General features: G+C 41.5%; 1 protein-coding gene across 2 annotated transcripts in view; it reads right to left on the bottom strand.

Annotated features, from left to right (window-relative positions):
* Positions 1-22749, bottom strand: part of LOC137298909 (carbamoyl-phosphate synthase [ammonia], mitochondrial-like) — a 53873-nt gene extending 31124 nt beyond the window's left edge. For both annotated transcript variants that reach the window (XM_067831279.1, XM_067831280.1), the window contains exons 1-22: positions 22684-22749; positions 17100-17223; positions 16641-16756; positions 15899-16043; positions 15208-15354; positions 14805-14897; positions 14390-14479; positions 14077-14205; positions 11383-11486; positions 11001-11142; positions 10681-10758; positions 10060-10155; positions 9637-9732; positions 9014-9203; positions 8530-8816; positions 6084-6228; positions 5527-5603; positions 3795-3928; positions 2494-2692; positions 1995-2171; positions 1381-1499; positions 201-342 (exon numbers count right to left, since the gene is read on the bottom strand). In XM_067831279.1, coding sequence (XP_067687380.1) covers positions 201-342; positions 1381-1499; positions 1995-2171; positions 2494-2692; positions 3795-3928; positions 5527-5603; positions 6084-6228; positions 8530-8816; positions 9014-9203; positions 9637-9732; positions 10060-10155; positions 10681-10758; positions 11001-11142; positions 11383-11486; positions 14077-14205; positions 14390-14479; positions 14805-14897; positions 15208-15354; positions 15899-16043; positions 16641-16756; positions 17100-17216 — 2823 coding nt within the window. In that variant the 5' untranslated portion in view covers positions 17217-17223; positions 22684-22749. The remainder of the gene's footprint in view (positions 1-200; positions 343-1380; positions 1500-1994; positions 2172-2493; positions 2693-3794; positions 3929-5526; positions 5604-6083; positions 6229-8529; positions 8817-9013; positions 9204-9636; positions 9733-10059; positions 10156-10680; positions 10759-11000; positions 11143-11382; positions 11487-14076; positions 14206-14389; positions 14480-14804; positions 14898-15207; positions 15355-15898; positions 16044-16640; positions 16757-17099; positions 17224-22683) is intronic.

Raw genomic sequence — 22749 nt, 5'->3', positions numbered from 1 at the left:
GCAGAATGCTGTGATGTTTTGGAGACTCCATTTTCCCGGGATAGTTCATGTTAGGCACTGTTTCCAGGGAAGTCCCAATGGCGGTTTAGTGACCGTGCAAGGACCATCTACCCTCTCACTGATGTATTGTAGGTAAATCTTAATTATTATCCGCTGATTAGCATCACAATTATTGATTGATTGATATGGAGTTGCGTTACCTGTTTTATCCATGGTTTTACTGACATAGATAGTCGCATGTTGCGGGACTCCGTTTCATTAATTCCCAACATGTTGCCAATCTGTTTGTCCGAAAACCCAGTCTGTTTTAAACATAACATGAGCTCTGCATTCACATCTGCCCTGAAGCAAAAACACAGGTCGGTTGTCGTGTATCTCATTGGCAAAGACCCAGTTCAAAACCTGTCCCAGAATGACATGAAACATTTCATTAAATACCCCACGTCTCCAGCTACGGTATGATACATAGGACGTGTTAAGGTGCATCAGTCTCATTATATTGTATGATCATGATATATCTTTCCCTGATAGGTTTTACATATGTATGTCTGTTCAATTTACATCTTGTCCTGATAGGTTTTACATATGTATGTCTGTTCAATTTACATCTTGTCCTGAGAGGTTTTACATATGTATGTCTGTTCAATTTACATCTTGTCCTGAGAGGTTTTACATATGTATGTCTGTTCAATTTACATCTTGTCCTGAGAGGTTTTACATGTGTCTGTATGTTCATGATATATCATATTCTGTGAGGCTGAGCACGTGTCTGTATGTCCATGAGACATCTTTGTCCGTATGTATGTATGTATGTATGTATGTATGTATGTATGTATGTATGTATGTATGTATGTATGTATGTATGTATGTATGTATGTGAGTCATATATCTTGCCCTGAGAGGTTTTACATGTATCTGCATGTCCAATGTATATCCTGTCTTTTCCAGTTGGTTGGTTTTAGTTTGACTCAGTCATATTCCAGCTATATGATGGAGGTCTGTAAATTAGTCTGGACAAGACAATCCAGTGATCCAGAGCATGAGCATCGATCTACCCATTTGGGATACGATGTTTCAACCGACCCCGATAGTCGTCTATTACGACAGGCGTGGGTTCCTGGTGATCAATGTGACCCAGATGTTCACGGATCCAGTATCTGATACAGAGACTTGGCGTATGCCTGTATGTTGTGTCTTGCCCCATAACGATGGTAATGGGTGTGAACGTTCAATGCTTGATACACAGAGACCGGGCATATGTCTAACACATATCGTCCAATGTTGTACATGCATGTCAGACACATATGTCAACCACGTTCTATATACACACATTCTGCAAAGAAAGAACCAAAACACTATAATGTATTTTCACAAACTTACTTGTTAATATTCTTTAGTCGCCTCTCCAAGTCATAAATCTTACGGAGTTTGTTGAGGAACCATCTGTCTATGTTGGTGAGGGAGTGTATTCTGTCCACCGTGTAGCCGGCTTGAAAGGCCTAAATCATACATTGTGTGGTCTTCATAAAAATATACATTGCCAAAGATTTACCATGATGGTTTGTCTAACCAGAAGTATAGTGCACATTCAATTCAGCATTCTGATAATCGAAAACTGTCAGTTTCAGAAAAGCTTCAAAGTGTATTTCTTATGAAGATATATACACTTAATCTTCAAAACGTAACACTGTCACAGCATCTTCCAGTGGAGTTGAAGCAAGCACATAAGGATGGTCACTTCTTTTCTTGTCCACCCCTCAATGCAGACTTCATGACAAAATAGGTATCATTGTCAATAAATGTTTTCGAAATTTTATACTTAACATTTCTATGATTTGTTTTGTTAAATTTCATCTTGTAATTTCACTACTATGCTCTGCAGGAGGTTCCTTACTGGCTTTGTCTCCGGCCGGTGTTTCCTGCTTTGTAATAGATACTTAATTGGAACAACAAAGCATCGAGTATACTTTAGAATCAACATGAATTCGCTATACCTTGGCTAATGTGTGAATCCTTGTGTTGTTAGGTTCTTGTAAGTTTGTGTCAATATCAAAGTGTGCCGGGTACTGTTTGCCACCAGGGAGCTGCTCAGTAAACCCTACACAAGATGGGTGTGTCATTCGCAGGGCCTTCTGCAAACTTTCCTCGAATGTCCTTCCTATTGCCATGACCTGAAAGTATTAACGTTTCTGATGTTTAAAAGATTATATTGTAGTTCAGTTGTGTATGTTTAATGTAGTGTCTGAAACAGGACATGTTCACTGAAACACGTAATGTCATATCAAATTAATTTTAGGAACTGTTTAATAGGAAAACACCTGTTTTCAATAGTTTATGTTACGTGGGTAACTCATCGAATAATGGAGTCCGTTCGTAGTGTTTTGTCTCGTGTGTACAGAACAATCACGGGGTGTCAACGTATATTACAGTAATGTATCAAGAGAAACACATAGGGATTGGCATACAACATGGCTTCACTAAGACTTTCATTACTTCTCCAACACTTTTCATAGCACTTCCAATCTCCTTAGACATATGCTGGAACCTTTCCATCTCCCAGCGAGGGATCTTCGTGACGATGTAGTCAAGGCTTGGCTCAAAGCATGCAGTGGTCATTTGGGTCGTAGTGTTTTGAAGGCTTGGTAGATCAATGCCAAGAGCAAGTTTCGTTGCTATAAATGCTAGGGGATACCTGCAAATACGCCACATATAGCAAAGACATATCAGTGGGAAGAGAAGGGGTGTTATGTCACTACATTGTCGCATAACTCAGTGTCTAGTCACAGAACAGTTGCTTATGTCAGCATATTTGTTTAAATATTTTCAGCCTAAATACTTTATTTTCATGTAATATTGTGTTGAATACATTCCCCTATTAATCCTTTGAGAATGAAGTCAACGATGTCACGTTAATCTCTTCAGTTCCGGACTGAATGTCAACTTTACCATTTGGAAACCGCTGAGATCAGGTTTGATAGTACTTTCAGAGATCTCCATTTACTGACATGGAGGTTGAATCCACGTTTGGTCTAGTTGCAAGTCAAGAACCAATAATTCAGTCTGTGAGTGAGTGAATGAGTGTGTGTGTGTGTATGTGTACGTGTACGTACGTACGTGCATGGTATAATTACACAGATTACGTAACATTATTAGTACGCGTATATCACGTAATTACAAGTAATAGTTCTGAACAGCAGAGACATAAGACAGTAGTTTCAGATCGACCAGATGAACTACAGTATCTTCCCATCTAGGATACGCCCCGGTTGAACTACGCCTTACCACACTTTCTCCCCATGGATGTTCATAATAGACTGATTCAAGAAATATAGACAGTAACGATGTTTACATGATTCTTTTATTTTCAAACATCGCTTCACACATGAACCTTAACTTGTATATACACTGAAGCATGTCATGGTAATATTCAAATACAAATTTGATGTGGTTCACGTGATCTTCAATATATAACATAAGCTTGTACATACTAGAGCAATCCACGGTCACATTTTAAATACCGATTTGATGTGGTTGACAAGATGACTTTAGTTTCAGACCTGCACATGCTGCTGAAGCTCGAAGTGACTCAGGTGGTCTTCAGTTGACATCTGTTGGTCATACACCTGCTCCGTCAGGCATGATCCTCCACAACATATAAACTAGGTGGATTAACGTTCACTGTACCACTACAGCTGTAGTGGTGCACCTAATTCTCCCTACCCACTAACAGTGGTACATCTGGGGAAAATACAATATAGTACAAATGGGAGGTATGTCAGACTGCATATTCTTACCCTGTTGCTTTAGACGCGAGAGCCGAACTTCTTGATAACCTTGCATTGATCTCGATGATGCAGTATTCCATTGACTGTGGATGGAGGGCATACTGGATGTTGCATTCACCAACAATGCCAAAGTGACGAACAACCTATGGAAAAACAATGCTAGCAAAATATTGAACCTTGAAACCCTGATTAAATACCGACATGTGGCAAATTGCACTTGTGAAAATTGGTAGGTTTGCTTCGTGTCATACTGCAAAGCAATTCCACCAACTACACTTGCAATAACATCTTAACATTTTTACCATACGTATCAACATAAACCAGCTGTTGACGTTAACATGTTCAGGGGTCTTTAACTATTTTCAGGTGTCTGTTTAGTTGGAATGGGTTTTGCTTAAAGATCACATATACTCATTTCGTTATAAATGAAACCCCGTCAATAAAACTACTCATTTCGTTTGATTACCTTAAATCGACCTTTTTGAAAACAGTGCACAATTCTCTCCTGCGAACGAAGTTTCAACCAATCAGAGGCGCACTCCTCCGTGACGTAATATGAGCTATACCTATGTGGGTTGCTGTGGTATTCATCTACATTTCAGGGGTGGATTATCTTTGAAAAATGAAAGCTTTCTGGTTTCACAATCTACTGCCATTTAATTTTGGCACCAGTTTTGCTTATTTTGCGAGATACACCTTGTTTTGATAGATGATTTTATCAAAATCGCTTGTCATAAAGGATATAAATCATGATGTACAAACGATGTCGTGAAAAATCGTTTTGTTCATGATTCAAAAACATATTTAGCTTTGAGTAGGAAGTAGTTTTGCTCTTTTAAGTTGACGAAAACAAACCATAATCAATGTGGTTCTCAAGACCTTGACGCCACGATTTAAAAAAAATGACGGCGCCCTGCCGCGAACATATGCCAGTCTGAGAATAAATGCTATTTAGGGTTGTTTACACAGAGTTACGAAATCTAAACTATACTTTCTACTGCTAGTAAAACATGTATGTGATTATCGACAATAGGGTTCTGCATGTCATTGCTTCTAACAATTTCACTCTTGAAATCGAGGTGGATGTCGATCAGTATAATACAGCCTACAATATTAATGTCACTTCGACCAAAACCTCTTCCGAGGAGGAAATCCTTACGTTACAAGCTGTGCCATGCAAAATTCTTTTGGCTATCAATCATTCACTCGTAAGTAGTTTTGACCTTTTTTTGACTCGATGGAAACAAATCTAAATAGCATCGTCTGTCTTGGAATTAAGCTAGGTAGGTGTCCAGCGACCTGATTTAATACGTACAGGCTTCCACAACGTTAAACTGGCTTCGCACTCACAAACAACATATTTAGCACGAACTGAGGGGTCCCGTGGAAATCTGTGCATGATGACACCATCACCCGACACTTGGGAGCATTTGACGGCAACCTAACGATTCGGCATGTCTTTGTTGAAGACGAGAAATCAGCAAGTTCGTCCTCACATGACGTCACTTCAGGGCTGTGGCGACAGTTACATACTCTGTCTGTGGTTTCGTTGGCGGGCGAGAGGGAAGGAAGCGACTTTTGGACAACATTTAATCGCTCGGTATGTATTAACCACTCGTTTTTAAAGAAAATAAATGATGTTCCGCTTAGGACTAACCACTAGTCTTTCATATGTAATGGTTAAAAGAGTACAATAAATGTGAGTTTATTCGTTCTTTAGATTGTTTCACGATGAAAATACCTTGATTGCTGTTTCCCGCAGCATATGATATTCTTCGTTTGACAAAGTCTGACTTGGGGCAACAACAATGGAATCACCTGTAAAGAAAACTAGAAAAGTTACTGTGCATGAACTACAAAATGACGCAAAGAAACCTAAAATAATAACCCATTGTATTCTATGTTGACAGCAAGACACTACTGAGGAACTATCCGAGATGAACGTACCTGTTCTTTGGTTGAATCGTACCTATAGGGAGAGGATAGATTGTTTTAGCGACTAAGTGTGGATTAAGTCAGTGTGACTGGCATCACGAATGGTGACATCACGCTGTTATAACAAAATGGAGCGGTTTTTCCTCGATCATCGTCGCAGAGGTGAAAAGTGAGACTCTTTTTTCAGTGGCTGATTATACATTTTATTGTTTCGGCTCTTTCCTCCTTTCCAAAAGAGACTTCGCCACATTTGTGGTTTCCTCATCATGTGTTATCATCAGTAATATCATAATAAGATGAGGTTTGAACCACATCACCTTGTTCATGTTTGGCATACTGGGAACATGAGTAAAATGCACGTACCTGTGTGTATGCCCAGTGGGTCAAGGTTTTCCATGTTGCAGACGGTAACACAGTTGTCGAAGGCATCCCTTACAACCTCGTATTCTACTTCCTTCCACCCAACTAGTGACTTTTCTATCAGGACTTGGTTGGTAACAGCAAGTGCCTAGCACAAATCCATAGGATGGGTAAATTCACGTTTCTTTTCACAGCTTCACCAGAAGCATTACTTAAAAGTATCACACAAGCAGACAATGAGTACAACTTACGTTTTGACAAATCAAACGAAAAGACGCCCAAGCAGACTATGCTGCGCACCTTATACACGGCACATATATTTGGAGGAATAAATGAATTTGCACAAAATCTAACCACTTGCATTAGTGGCCATGTCACATGGAGGAACATGATCAGTCTTGAATGTTTTCAAGTAATCGTTAGAGAAAGTTGAGTGAGGAGATACTGGAAAGATATTTAAAACATCTTTCTATACTCAGAGACAACAGCTTGTGGCAAAACTGAATATTTTAGAGGTACCTTGCGATTGTTCATTTGAACCAGAGGAAGAGAGATAGACAATTTACAAGAACGGTTATAAAATAAAATAAAAACTGGCACAAATTATCCTCTTTACTTTCGAAGGACAGACAACCAGATGTATATCCTAAAGGAAAAACTCCTGTATCCATCGTTCTGGAACAAGTCGCGACATGTCACGCCTCGGGGAAATGACAGATGGAGAACCCTGGGGCATGTTTTGGTCATTTGTTAGCCTCTTAACGTTTCAACATTTGGCACTCATGGCGATATTTTCAGCGAAACGAGTTGTTGACAGTCCCATGTAGTGACTATACCTCGCATGACGACACAGATGTGTATCTGCTAGAACAGCTCTAAAACGAATACGCGTCTAGGGCATCCACGCAAGACGCCCAACCCGAAGCCTCATTGTGCAGCAAGAATATCGGCGCCGGCGTCCAGTTCTACAGACCACTCGTCCGATGGGAGCATGTGAGAGGCGATGTGTTGAAGCACGTTTCCTTCTTCATAGAGCTGTCTGCAAGACACGTGCCAACAGGGGCAGATGTGAAGGACATTTTAAAACGTTTTAATAACGTTACACCATATCGCCCTCGAGGTGTACAGAAGAGCCTTATTGAGACCAGTGATAGTGAGTTACCCGGGCCCACAAGGTCCACTCCCACTGGCATTGGCAGGGCTCAAATGGAGCGACGTTTACGAGGTCATCCGAATTCTAAAACAATGTTGCAGAAACTCTGCTAAATCCTTCTTCGGATATCGAATGGTCTTTCACAGTACTTTCATCGACGTGATCAATGCACGAGATTACCATGATACATGTACTTGTTTGTGAACCTCCTCCTTCAAACATATGTCTTTCACTATAATAACACTTTATTTCAGTAAATGTTGGTTGTCCTGTAATAACCACTGCACATGTAAGCAGAGCCAAATAGTGTTTTGTGAATACGATATTGTTTAATGAAAACCGTTGTCCAGAAATCGGGTTGGAAAAAGGAAAACAATCCAAATACCGGGCGTCTTGACACTATACTAATCTTGACACTATACTAATCTTGACACTATACTAATCTTGACACTATTAGTTACTAATGAAGTAAATAGCAAGCATGTCGAAGCATGTAGAGTGAGTGGCAGTGATGGTTTCAGACGAAGAACGGATTACCGCGATCAACAGTAGTTACACTTGAGATCAACGGTTGTTGCAGAGATGTGAGTCACAGTGTTAGACGTCAGATCCTCTCACATGCAGTGTCTGTGGGATTTGTATTAGAAGTGTTCAGACAACGCGATCTTTTGGTGCATTCGTATTCATTCACAGCACCCGAACTTCCATCATAAAATATGCCTTGTGGGAATACTGACGGCACAGTCTCGACAAGGTACATTTAGATAGTGTTCGAAACATACTTTTACACTGTGATGAGTTTCAGACTATTAAATCTGTGATGCTGAAAGTTTCAAGTGATCGAGTGTATACCGAACTCGACCAAGTGACTTCGATCACCTGTAAGCTCGGCAAATAGATACATCAAAACCGACGAAATCAACCAAATCTGTTCACAAATGAAGGCATTATTCAACATGCACTTTCATACGTGACCTGAAAATATAACAAGGTCAACTTTGCAAAGTCTTTCCATGTTGTAGTTGCATGTTGGGATTTTGTGTGAAGATTAGATACTGTTCAATTATTTTTAATTACATTTATGAGCCTAAAAATACATTGAAACAATATGGTTTTTTTTAGAATGTCTTCATTTCTAACAGGCTGATGATACAATAATTCCATCCCCCATTGCTCAATCATCAGAAGGTCGGTGTTTTACCTGCAATTTCTAGTTTTTGCCATACTGAACTTCACTGATGCGGTCTTATCACATACAGTGCAGCTGTATACTTTGTTATTACCCATCATACTTACAGCTGAAGTTATCTTCTCTAAGCTAGCCTCATCCCGTGCTACTCCAGAGCCCAACCCACCAAGGGCATAAGCTGCCCTGACCATCACCGGGTAGCCGATCTCCTCGGCTGCTTCTAGTGCTGCCTTCAGACTATTAACGGCGCGGCTCGGTGCCAGCTTTTCATTGATCTTTTTCAGATGAGAAGCAAATATCTCCCGATCTTCAGTCGCCTCAACACTCTCTATCTTCGTACCGAGAACTTGAACCCCATATTCATCCAGAATTCCTTGTCGATGTAGTTCGACTCCTGATTAAAGGAATAGTAATCATTACAGTAGCCTGCCAATAATCATTGTGTCGTTTCTAGCCATCGTTCTTATAATGCTGGTGCCACACTGTTGCCACAATGAAACTTATAACATAATACAAAGCGCATACATAGGTTTGCAGTTCAAATGAGACCCTGTGCCACGTTCTTGCTAAGAGCAGAGTAAGAAAGCCTACCGCAGTTGAGGGCAGTCTGGCCGCCCATGGACAGCAGTATGCCATCCGGCCTCTCTCTCCTGATCACCTCGCTTACAAAGTCAGAAGTAATGGGCAAAAAGTACACCGAGTCCGCTTGCTTCTCTCCTTCTGCGTTAGTCTGGACTGAGGCTATGTTGGGGTTCATCAAGATGGTCTTCACCTTCTCCTCCTGGAAGTGGTTATCATATTCATCTTCTCGTGTAACTCGAATATTCAATGCATTTTGTCAAAACGTTACGTCGTAAATATGATCATGTTATTTGGGGATAAACAGTTGAAATTATCATTGTCAAAATTCAGCTAAAATGTCGTGGCACTCTGGCAGTTCAGAGTATGTTTTGTATGGCTGGCCATAATGCGACAACGTCCCTTTTTGGTATTCCATACAGTTATACTGCCTTAAACAAAAACATAGGACGTATATTGGTACTATAAACGACCATTATACGCCGTGGGCAATACATAGGGTGTTAGACAGATATATAACAAGTATAGATACTTGGTGTCGTGTGCATTCATTTGTTTAGACTACATCTACACGATATACTCTCTGGTATGTAACGGGAATTATAACATGACCTCAAGTACACCAAAGTGCTCACCTTCAAAGCTTTGATTGCTTGTGTACCGCTGTAGTCGAATTCCCCTGCCTGTCCAATTGACAGTCCACCACTGCCTAACACAAGGACCTTCGACACCTAAAGAAGCAATAATATTTATACTCATACAAATTACTATTTTATAGCCTGAACTGAGAAGTAATCAGTCATTATACTATATCATATGCGAATAACTAATATCAAATGTAAAGATAAAGGTATGTTGAACGTGGAAGCAACAACAGTCGCAAATGATAAGAATTCTGCAAAAATAAAATAGTCACGAGATTATATACATATACTATGGATGCAAGACGGACAGATGGGTAAAGGTGACTTTCAGTGTTGGAGAAAATCATAACTGTTACAGAAAGCATTTTGAGAATGGCATCGCTGGCTCCTTTCGGTGTAAAGACATTGTGTCACCTGTGGAGGTTGTGGTCTGGCCTCGGTGCTAGGCATGACATTCACCACAGACGTCTCCTTTGTCTTGATCAGGTCCATGAAGTAGTCAAAGAGAAACTGGAACACAGGGTGACAATCTGACGACCTATCCATAGTAGAAAGCCAGCACCCATCCCTCTCTGTAATCACCATGCTCTTACGGCCAAATGTATCCTAGTGGACGTTATGATACTATCGAAATACTAAGCACGGGTTCAAAACACCAATCGCCGGGCGCCCAGGACAAGTCAGTGTTCATTTCGTGCAGTCCAGTAATGGTATCTTACATGTCAGTGGGCTATAAGATATCTTCTGCTTACGGTTCAAAACTGCAAATAAACTTGGAATTTTTTTCATACCTGCTCAAAATGTAGCTTTTAAATTTCACAATGATAAGAAAGATGAGTTATCTTTCTTCATTATCACTTCTCAATAAATAGTCCACTGAACATTAACACCAAGTACCACGCTGATTTATTATTTCACAATTACATTATCATGATTATGTCATAAAAGTCAAGTGAACCCCATGGCAAGTTATCAATAATTTTGTTAACTCATGTCTGTATTTTTGCGAAATCAAACGCTTGTGCCAATTCTTACTTCTGTGTCTGTTGGTCCTCCGTACGCTTCAGGGTGAAACTGCGCCGTAAAAATCGGTTTAGTTTTGTGCATGACACCCTGCCAATAGACGTATTATTCGGGTATATTTTCATTGTTGTATTCAACATTAATGAATATTATCTTAACACGGAATGTTGGTGAAATGAATAGGGATGTCAGTACAGTAGGCTACTCAAAAGAAGTTTATCTCTAGTTGTGACTACAGATAATTTGTCAAGCACGGGTGGTACTGCAACAAACATGCTCGTCTTGGGTGTTCTTTAAAGTGTTTAATGTACTAACTGTGAAAATTCAATTACCTCGTTTGTTCCATCGTTTGCATTAACGAAGAGAACCTCCCAATCCTCTGGTAGAGACTCACTGTCAACCGCAAAGCCATGATTCTGAGATGTAATGAATGCCTGCTTGGTGACGGTGTTCACAACAGGTTGGTTGTGGCCCCTGCAAATGAACATTTATTTTTGAGGTGGCATTTCACGCCACTGAAAAACAGATGTGTCGATATATTTGCATTTCTAAAACAACGAGAACATTTATTGTTTTGATCTGTAACCTTGTTCTTTGCTGTATCATGTGTCATTCTTTCGTTTATATATATGTACACATTTAACAAATAACAGTTATTACCTCATTTATAACGTTTAAATATGTTAAAACCAGTACAGTACAGATATTAATAACCTGTTGCCAAGAGGTAATTTGTAGGACTTTGCACCGGCAGCAAGTGCTGTAATTTGGTTCCCCATACAAATTCCGAACACTGGCTCAGACCTTCCTTCAAGAACCTGGGAATATACGGTAAGTCAGTACCATGACATCGTCGTCAACTCATAGTGCTGTAATGGCGACAAATATCCACAAACATCATTGGCAACTGAGAAATCAATCAATTGGGAAAATACGTAAAGTTACATTTTCCCTCTGACACTGACCATTCACACACACATAGATACTCACACACAAGTACAAACACACACACACACACACACACACACACACACACACACACAAACAAACAAACAAACAAACATGCATACACGCAGCACAGGCAATATTCAGAGGATCTAGATGTTTTTAAATTTTCAAACAGTTTTCCTTCACTGAAAAACTCTGCTAAGAGCAACACCGTGGCATGCAGACAGTACAACTGGCATTGGGTGTAGTTCGTGTAGTACTATGAAATACAGAGAGTGCAGCTGGGAGTGAGTGTAGTTGGAGTACTACTATGAAATACCGAAAGTGCTGCTGGCAGTGAGTGTAGTTGGTTTACTAGTATGAAATACAGAAAGTGCAGCTGGCAGTGAGTGTAGTTGGTGCACTGCTGTGGCATGCAGACTGTACATCTGGCAGTGGGTGTAGTTGGTGTAGTACTGTGACATGCAGACTGTACAGCTGGCAGTGAGTGTAGTTGGTGTAGTACTGTGACATGCAGACAGTACAGCTGGCAGTGAGTGTAGTTGGTGTACTACTGTGGCATGCAGACAGTGCATCTGGCAGTGGGTGTAGTTGGTGTACTACTATAGCGTGCAGACAGTGCAGCTGGCAGTGAGTGTAGTTGGTGTACTACAGTGGCATGCAGACAGTACAGCTGTCGGTGAGTGTAGTTGGTGTACTACTATAGGGGGCAGACAGTGCAGCTGGCAGTGGGTGTAGTTGGTGTACTACTGTGGCATGCAGACAGTACAGCTGCCAGTGGGTGTAGTTGGTGTACTACTGTGGCATGCAGACAGTACAGCTGGCAGTGGGTGTAGTTGGTATACTACTGTGGCATGCAGACAGTACAGCTGCCAGTGGGTGTAGTTGGTGTACTACTGTGGCATGCAGACAGTGCATCTGGCAGTGGGTGTGGTTGGTGTACTACTGTGGCATGCAGACAGTACAGCTGCCAGTGGGTGTAATTGGTGTACTACTGTGGCGTGCAGACAGTACAGCTGCCAGTGGGTGCAGTTGGTGTACTACTATAGCGTGCAGACAGTACAGCTGCCAGTGGGTGTAGTTGGTGTACTACTATAGGGGGCAGACAGTACAGCTGCCAGTGGGTGTAGTTGGTGTACTACTGTGGCGTGCAGACAGTACAGCTGGCAGTGGGTGCAGTTGGTATACTACTATAGCGTGCAGACAGTACAGCTGCCAGTGGGTGTAGTTGGTGTACTACTATAGGGGGCAGACAGTACAGCTGGCAGTGGGTGTAGTTGGTGTACTACTGTGGCATGCAGACAGTGCATCTGGCAGTGGGTGTGGTTGGTGTACTACTGTGGCATGCAGACAGTACAGCTGCCAGTGGGTGTAATTGGTGTACTACTGTGGCGTGCAGACAGTACAGCTGCCAGTGGGTGCAGTTGGTATACTACTATAGGGGGCAGACAGTACAGCTGGCAGTGGGTGTAGTTGGTGTACTACTATAGGGGGCAGACAGTACAGCTGGCGGTGAGTGTAGTTGGTGTACTACTATAGGGGGCAGACAGTACAGCTGGCGGTGAGTGTAGTTGGTGAACTACTATAGGGGGCAGACAGTACAGCTGGCAGTGGGTGTAGTTGGTGTACTACTATAGGGGGCAGACAGTACAGCTGGCGGTGAGTGTAGTTGGTGTACTACTATAGGGGGCAGACAGTACAGCTGGCGGTGAGTGTAGTTGGTGTACTACTATAGGGGGCAGACAGTACAGCTGGCGGTGAGTGTAGTTGGTGTACTACTATAGGGGGCAGACAGTACAGCTGCCAGTGGGTGTAGTTGGTGTACTACTATAGGGGGCAGACAGTACAGCTGGCGGTGAGTGTAGTTGGTGTACTACTATAGGGGGCAGACAGTACAGCTGGCGGTGAGTGTAGTTGGTGTACTACTATAGGGGGCAGACAGTACAGCTGGCGGTGAGTGTAGTTGGTGTACTACTATAGGGGGCAGACAGTACAGCTGGCGGTGAGTGTAGTTGGTGTACTACTATAGGGGGCAGACAGTACAGCTGGCGGTGAGTGTAGTTGGTGTACTACTATAGGGGGCAGACAGTACAGCTGCCAGTGGGTGTAGTTGGTGTACTACTATAGGGGGCAGACAGTACAGCTGGCGGTGAGTGTAGTTGGTGTACTACTATAGGGGGCAGACAGTACAGCTGCCAGTGGGTGTAGTTGGTGTACTACTATAGGGGGCAGACAGTACAGCTGGCGGTGAGTGTAGTTGGTGTACAACCATCACATAGAGACAATATAGCTGGGTATGGTTGACGTTATCACTATATCTCTGCTATCTGGAGATTATTTCATTTGAAGAAATTCTATTCTGCTTTTTACTTGGCGTGAATGTGAAACGCATACTACTCTACTCATATTACATTTTGTAATCGAAGTGTCTGACGGATAATATATTTTGGCATGGCTTACCTTTCGTACATGATGTATGGTTTCCACAGACAAAGATGGGTCCCCTGGGCCGTTAGAAATAAACAGCCCATCATAGGCGTCGTTCGTAAAGTCATAATCCCATGGCACCAATCGCACTTCTGCTCCCCTCTGTCAACAGTTTAAACCAATGCTGTAAGACGCTCTTGCACCGATATTCAATAAGCATATTGTTCCCACACACGTGAAACGACTGATTCACGCGTGTAAGGGAAAGCCAATTGGGTGTCGATCAGAGAACTAACAGCGTCTTTTCCCTGGAATGTACTGACATGCGTAACTTGTCTTGACTTACCTTGACAAGATTCCTCAACATATTGTGCTTCACACCACAATCCAAAGCCAAGATGCGTATGGGATTACCTTTGCCGTAAATCCGTATGTCCTGAGGAAATATGTGAGAGTGCTTAATTCAACCACATATTTAACTGGCAAAGTAACGCAAGCTGTGCAGAACGGGTGGATGAAACTGATATCATTATATGTGTGTAGATAATGTAGAAAAAGACTGGTTACAGGGATAGTCAGTGGGCACTAGTAGCTTGATGAAAAAATATATGCTTTATTGAAAACTCTCAGCGAAACAAGGTTCCTTGCTGACAGACAACACAAAGTTAGATTAATGTCCATTAATAGTGTGTGTGCGTGTTCCCTTGTCGACAGGTGTTTCTCGTAGTGTTTCTTGAATGTATGATAGTGGAATAACGTACCTTTGTTGAAACTTCAGCCATCAAATTGCGAAGATTAGGATCATCAAATTCCACCTCCTTGCCATCAAACTCAATTTTACCAAGAACGGTCCCCTACGTGAAAGATAGAACATTCAACATGTATCGTATTCCAATACGCGTTGCTCCAGATACCCTTTGCACCACACAAATACCTCTATTTGGAGGGTTCATAGAAACACAGACATGTCGCTTGATTAACCAAATAAAGGTAACGAATCACTAGAAATATACACATATTATGAAATATATCCTGCAGTTACTGCAAATTACTATGTTCTTAAGATGGCATGTACACCTATGTATCTGTGCTACTTAACATAAACACGCAGTATTCGCACCATTAGCTGTACTGCATACATCGGAAATTAAACATAGTATTCACCTCGTCTCTGATCATCTTTGTAATCATCCTTGTGTCGATGCCATACAGGGCAGGGATGCGTTCTTCAATCAACCATTGGGACAAAGATTTGACAGCATTCCAGTGACTGTGTTGGTCAGTGTAGTCTTGCACGATGAGACCACTCACCTAAAATAAGAAAGTGGATTTTACACAATGCATTTGATTCACAATGTCATCAAATTGTATAGTGATAAATACAAACAAGCACAAATGGATATGTAATACATATGAACGTTTGTGACGGCGGAAGGCAGGCATGTACTGTTTCCTAGCTCGCGGCAGATAAGCTATAACGTTCAGTAGCGCCAGTTACATATATAGGGTATTACTGGAGATTTAGCAGTCAGATTCCCTTCGCCACAGAGCACTCATTTAACACGGGCATTGGGTGGATGAACTCTTTGATAACACAATGTCATTTAGAAAGTGGTCAAATGTAATCTATGTCATGTTTGGGATTACACATTGTTAGTAAAGTACAAATTCTAGTACTTTTTTGGGTGAGTCCCATGCGGGATTCGAATCTGCACTCTCAGAGTCAGGCACCTAATCGCCAGTCCGCAAAGTCAGCCGCCTAACCCGTTCAGACACAACGACTTCCACAAAATGAAAATCGGACAACTGGTTGTTTAGACTGCGTACTCTGTGTACCCTTCTGATGAACTCTTACCTGGATATTCTCCGACTCTACATATCTCCGAAGTCCATAGCCGTCAAGTAGCTCTGTGTCAGGAACTCCATAGTTGCCGATGATGGGGTAAGTCAGTGTCAGAATTTGACCCCTGTAACTTGGGTCTGTCAGTGCTTCGGGATAGCTGAAACAACATTCAATAGCACTCAGATATCTTAAACAAACATTTAGAATCTTGAGAGTCAACATCCAAGTGAGGTTTAACAGGAATTCAACTTTTGTTAAACGCTAGGTTCGGAATCTGGTGCTCTTATCAGGGTACAAGAAACTTGCATTTAAACAATACACAAGCTGAAATAGCGAAATCAGAATTTGAACAGTGTCGAGTACGCAGTTTCCTGGAGGTTGGGTTTTTCTCAGCATCATTTACTTTTTCATGGATACAGTTGGATTGTCGTGGTCACTTTATGGAGGAATTTTATTAATTCATTGAAGTGACACAGATACCTTAACATAAGCAGATATTCGAATTACATTGAGTGTCTTGTATGATGTTACATCTTATGTGATTTAGCAATACTGGTACGGCCATGTTCAACCAGAATATATCCATATCAAATTGATAAGGCTGTTGTTGAAATCGTTTTCAGCAACACAGTAACGGCCGTACTCTCTTGATCGCTTGCTGGAAACGAAGTCTGATTTAAAACCCACAATCTAGAAAATACTAGAAAATAAAGTTTATCAAGTTATTTTATCTCAGGTCTCCTCTTTCGCATACCCGACCAGTCCAGTGTTGAAAACTACCTCCCCTGTTGTAGGGCTTTCATAACCAAATGAGTAACCCTGGAACCGACTACCATTCTGGAGCACTAAGCTGGCTTTGGGGGCCTGGGCCTGAAACATACCCATGTTAGTTTGTAGTTTGGTTGTAGGATAAATAAAATATATATTCGGGTGATTTTTAAGTCTCTTCTCTCTCTCTCTCTCTCTCTCTCTCTCTCTCTCTCTCTCTCTCTCTCTCTCTCTCTCTCTCTCTCTCTCTCTCTCTCTCAAAACTTTTTTTTTCTAAAATTCAAGTGTCTACAGTGAGCCTTAAAGGTCTGTGGCAACAGTGGCAAAACCTCAAATAGAACATACCCATATTAGTTTGCAGTTGATTCGTAGGATACATAAGGTGTTCGGGGAAAGCTTACATGGGTGTGGCAGAACCTCAGATGAATCTATGAGTGGGAGTTACCGTTTCAGTAGAATTAACAGCAAACGTTGATAAGGAACGGGTCTCTTTAATCGGATAAAGAGCGAGTGATGACCGCGAGTGTTTAAGAGCTCCGAAAACCAGGCGATACATCACCATTTTGCACCTGCAACAGAAAGTTGGGCATAATGTAACGTGTTATAATGTAACGGCTGTTTGTAGAATTGGTTCCTGGGGAAAGTGACAAAGTGGAATTGTTAACTTTGCATGACACAGTTATTTTGATTAACATTTTTCAAAATATTCAGCACATTTACACACCCTAAGTTGAAATCAATTCTTTTATGTGACTATCTGTATCCTATGTCGTTAGAGTAACGCCTGATAGTCGCGAAAGGGTCATTATACATAACAATTGAGACCTCGTGAGATGGGAGATCCTAAATCTGAGTAAAGTCTAGACTTGCTAGAAAAGCTACATTTATGGATGTGATCTTTACTGTGAAGAACGCGACGTTTCGGAGTGCATGCTGCTTCATCAGGTGAAGGACAGGAAGTATCTGTGGGATTCATACAAACCCTGAGGCACTGCCTAAAAAACATGTTCAACAGTGTTTTACAATGGTGAGGAAATGCATGAATACAAACATGAGAACACGGATACACAAAAACACCATGGTGATTAATGTGGTAGGATATAGAATACAAACACGAGGAGGTCATTGATACTGTGATACAGTACAATCACGAGGGACATCCATAAATCGAGCTTCAAAGATTAAACTCGCTATATTTTTCATCTCAGAAAGGGCTGGAATAAGACTTACTAAGAATCCAATGTACGTGTGAACTAAACATTAAATATAACTGCTAGTGCCAGCTGCAACGCTGACGAGCATAGTTCCTCAAATGTGACAGTATATATGCTCCAAATGTCCTCCAGTAATATCTCTTCTAGCTTGGTTAGAATTCATCCGAATACTATCATCACCGGATGAACGTGTAATTAGTTACCCTATGTAACTATATAATTAGTTACCCTATGTAACTATGTAATTAGTTACCCTATGTAACTATGTAATTAGTTACCCTATGAATGATTGGAGAAATTCCCAAAGTTTTGTGAATGAAAGTGTGGGGAATGGCTTGCTGGCTGATTAGTGATTATAAATATGTAACAGATAAATGATGAAGAATAACGGCGGGAAAAAATTACCGTGCATGCCTTTGTTCTGCCTCTACAATCCCAAGTGTTCATATACATCCATATCCCCACAGTGTCCATTTATTTCCAGTGTAGACATACTTCCACAATCCCATAGTGTCCACATGCTTCTACAACCCCACAGTGTTCACATACTTCCATGAACCCACAGTGTTTATATACTTCCACCATCCCACAGTGCGGGGTTTACGATAAGAGATATTAACAGATGCACGACAATAGCAAAAACGACCATATCATGTTCTGTATTGCTGCATACAAGGTGGTGTGGTGCATGTGTCCTCGCACTGTGGCTACAACGTGATTATCGTCACGTGATAGCATGAAGAACCCTAATCACTGCTAGCACACTAATTACGAGTCGTGATAACAGCAACTGGTTTCTAAATGACTCTGCGGGGTATTGATGACAGACAGTACGCGGTTGGTCATCACATTTCTAACCTCTGTCACTGGTCGTGAAGAATACACAAACTGGGTCCTTGTGACACATAATCTATGCGCGGCCCATGACAAGATGAATTCGAGTTGGTCTTAGTTCTAGAAAGTGTGTTTTAACCATGTTTTGCTAACGATATTGTGTGAAACGAAAGCCATCATTTGGCCATACACTTTCGCTCAGTGTAATTAAGGGTTTGTAAAATGAGAAATATTTAGGCGCAACACAATTCTGAAACGTTACCGGTTACATCTTTGTTTGGTCTCGCAATGACCTAAGAGTGAAGATCCAAACTGCCATCTTTGTGATGTCTCTCAATGAATGTTGTCTATTTCCTTACTGTTCGACCTACATGTAACGATCCAAACTGCCATCTTTGTTAGGTCTCTCAACGACCTACGTGTAACGATCCCTGTTCCCATCTGTGTGATGTCTCTCAATGACCTAAGTGTAACAATCCCTGTTCCCATCTTTGTTAGGTCTCTCAACGACCTAAGTGTAACGATCCCTGTTCCCATCTCTGTGATGTCTCTCAATGACCTAAGTGTAACAATCCCTGTTCCCATCTGTGTGATGTCTCCCAATGACCTAAGTGTAACGATCCCTGTTCCCATCTGTGTGATGTCTGTGATGTCTCCCAATGACCTAAGTGTAACGATCCCTGTTCCCATCTGTGTGATGTCTCCCAATGACCTAAGTGTAACAATCCCTGTTCCCATCTCTGTGATGTCTCTCAATGACCTAAGTGTAACAATCCCTGTTCCCATCTCTGTGATGTTTCTCAATGACCTAAGTGTAACAATCCCTGTTCCCATCTTTGTTAGGTCTCTCAATGACCTAAGTGTAACGATCCCTGTTGTCATCTGTGTGATGTCTCCCAATGACCTAAGTGTAACAATCCCTGTTCCCATCTCTGTGATGTCTCTCAATGACCTAAGTGTAACAATCCCTGTTCCCATCTTTGTGATGTCTCTCAATGACCTAAGTGTAACAATCCCTGTTCCCATCTTTGTGATGTCTCTCAATGACCTAGGTGTAACGATCCCTGTTCCCATCTGTGTGATGTCTCTCAATGACCTAAGTGTAACAATCCCTGTTCCCATCTCTGTGATGTCTCTAAATGACCTAAGTGTAACAATCCCTGTTGCCATCTTTGTTAGGTCTCTCAACGACCTAAGTGTAACGATCCCTGTTCCCATCTGTGTGATGTCTCTCAATGACCTAAGTGTAACCATCCCTGTTGTCATCTGTGTGATGTCTCTAAATGACCTAAGTGTAACGATCCCTGTTGCCATCTTTGTGATGTCTCTCAATGACCTAAGTGTAACAATCCCTGTTGTCATCTGTGTGATGTCTCTCAATGACCTAAGTGTAACCATCCCTATTGTCATCTTTGTGATGTCTCTCAATGACCTAAGTGTAACCACCCCTGTTGTCATCTGTGTGATGTCTCTCAATGACCTAAGTGTAACCATCCCTGTTGTCATCTGTGTGATGTCTCTAAATGACCTAAGTGTAAAAATCCCTGTTCCCATCTGTGTGATGTCTCTCAATGACCTAAGTGTAACCATCCCTGTTGTCATCTTTGTGATGTCTCTCAATGACCTAGGTGTAACCACCCCTGTTGTCATCTGTGTGATGTCTCTCAATGACCTAAGTGTAACCATCCCTGTTGTCATCTTTGTGATGTCTCTAAATGACCTAAGTGTAAAAATCCCTGTTGCCACCTTTGTGATGTCTCTCAATGACCTAAGTGTAACCACCCCTGTTGTCATCTGTGTGATGTCTCTCAATGACCTAAGTGTAACCATCCATGTTGTCATCTGTGTGATGTCTCTAAATGACCTAAGTGTAACAATCCCTGTTCCCATCTCTGTGATGTCTCTCAATGACCTAAGTGTAACCATCCCTGTTGTCATCTTTGTGATGTCTCTCAATGACCTAAGTGTAACCACCCCTGTTGTCATCTGTGTGATGTCTCTCAATGACCTAAGTGTAACCATCCCTGTTGTCATCTTTGTGATGTCTCTAAATGACCTAAGTGTAACAATCCCTGTTGCCATCTTTGTGATGTCTCTCAATGACCTAAGTGTAACAATCCCTGCTCCCATCTCTGTGATGTCTCTTAATGACCTAAGTGTAACCACCTCTGTTGTCATCTTTGTGATGTCTCTCAAATGACCTAAGTGTAACAATCCCTGTTCCCATCTCTGTGATGTCTCTCAATGACCTAAGTGTAACCATCCCTGTTGTCATCTGTGTGATGTCTCTAAATGACCTAAGTGTAACAATCCCTGTTGCCATCTTTGTGATGTCTCTCAATGACCTAAGTGTAACCATCCCTGTTGTCATCTGTGTGATGTCTCCCAATGACCTAAGTGTAACCATCCATGTTGTCATCTTTGTGATGTCTCTCAATGACCTAAGTGTAACGATCCCTGTTCCCATCTGTGTGATGTCTCTCAATGACCTAAGTGTAACCATCCCTGTTCCCATCTTTGTGATGTCTCTCAATGACCTAAGTGTAACAATCCCTGCTCCCATCTTTGTGATGTTTCTCAATGACCTAAGTGGAACAATCCCTGTTGTCATCTTTGTGATGTCTCTCAATGACCTAAGTGTAACCACCCCTGTTGTCATCTGTGTGATGTCTCTCAATGACCTAAATGTAACCATCCCTGTTGTCATCTGTGTGATGTCTCTCAATGATCTAAGTGTAACGATCCCTGTTCCCATCTTTGTGATGTCTCTCAATGACCTAAGTGTAACAATCCCTGCTCCCATCTGTGTGATGTCTCTCAATGACCTAAGTGTAACCATCCCTGTTGTCATCTTTGTGATGTCTTTTAATGACCTAAATGTAACCATCCCTGTTGTCATCTTTGTGATGTCTCTCAATGACCTACATGTAACAATCCCTGTTTCCATCTTTATTAGGTCTCTCAATGACCTAAATGTAACGATCCCTGTTCCCATCTGTGTGATGTCTCTCAATGACCTGCGTCATTGACGCCCCTGTTGTCATACATGTATTTTTTTCAGTGTATCTGGCATATCCTGCAGTCAGTCGACTTAAACGTGCACATGTCGGGGTAGCCTAGTGGTTATCATGTGTTTTCTCGCAATGCCAATTTGATTCTTCAGCACAATTTACAACTCTAGCATTGATGTCCACTTTCGATATTTAAGCAAAAAGGTTGCATAAACACAGGGACACGGAGGTACATTTCACACACGCACGCACGCACGCACGCACGCACACACACACTCTCTCTCTCTCTCTCTCTCTCTCACACACACACACACACACACACTTTCTCCCCACAAGACGAAACATACTTTGTTACATATTGCAGAAACTACTTTTTTTATAAGAACCTAAATATCGAGATATGTAATGTATGGAAAAGAGCGTTCTGGTCATACAATACTGCTTGGAAATTATTTACGTGCCATAATGTCACTCTGAAATGAAACTGTCCTATTCATGACGGCAATTTCAAAAACGTGATCACCACAGCGTGAAATGAACACGAGAACTAATTTTCTGTGAATTACTCTACAAGTTTGCCAATTATTGGAATTGATGATTCGATAAGCTCGAAACTACTCTTCTGTCGCACTCTCTTATCAGCATGCGGTAAAATACTCGTACCTCATGTTACAGTGAACCTGCAAACCCGATGTGTCTCCACAAGAGACACGTTAACTCTACACTGTCCAGATAGTGTTTTTGTTTCATATATCCCTTTTACAGAACGTCATGCATTATCAGTATAGTTTTGACCATCAACTGATTGATGTACCCACAAAATTCATGTTCCATATGGAAAAAAATACCTTCACAGAAATTACATAAATTTTATTTCTTCATATTACAAGAAACTGTTAAGATGCATATGACCAGGTACCCGAGGACACATTTACAATAAACCGTGATTATTAAATTAGAATCTACTTACGCGTTCCCCGGCCAACTGTGATGCAGAGCTGTGGAAGGGTTGGCAGCTACATCGATAGTTACGCCA

The sequence above is a fragment of the Haliotis asinina genome, chromosome 10, assembly GCF_037392515.1.
Source record: "Haliotis asinina isolate JCU_RB_2024 chromosome 10, JCU_Hal_asi_v2, whole genome shotgun sequence".
Taxonomy (NCBI): Eukaryota; Metazoa; Mollusca; class Gastropoda; order Lepetellida; family Haliotidae; genus Haliotis; species Haliotis asinina.
The sequence above is the reverse complement of the archived record's forward strand: the minus strand, read 5'-3'. Positions and strand labels throughout refer to the sequence as shown.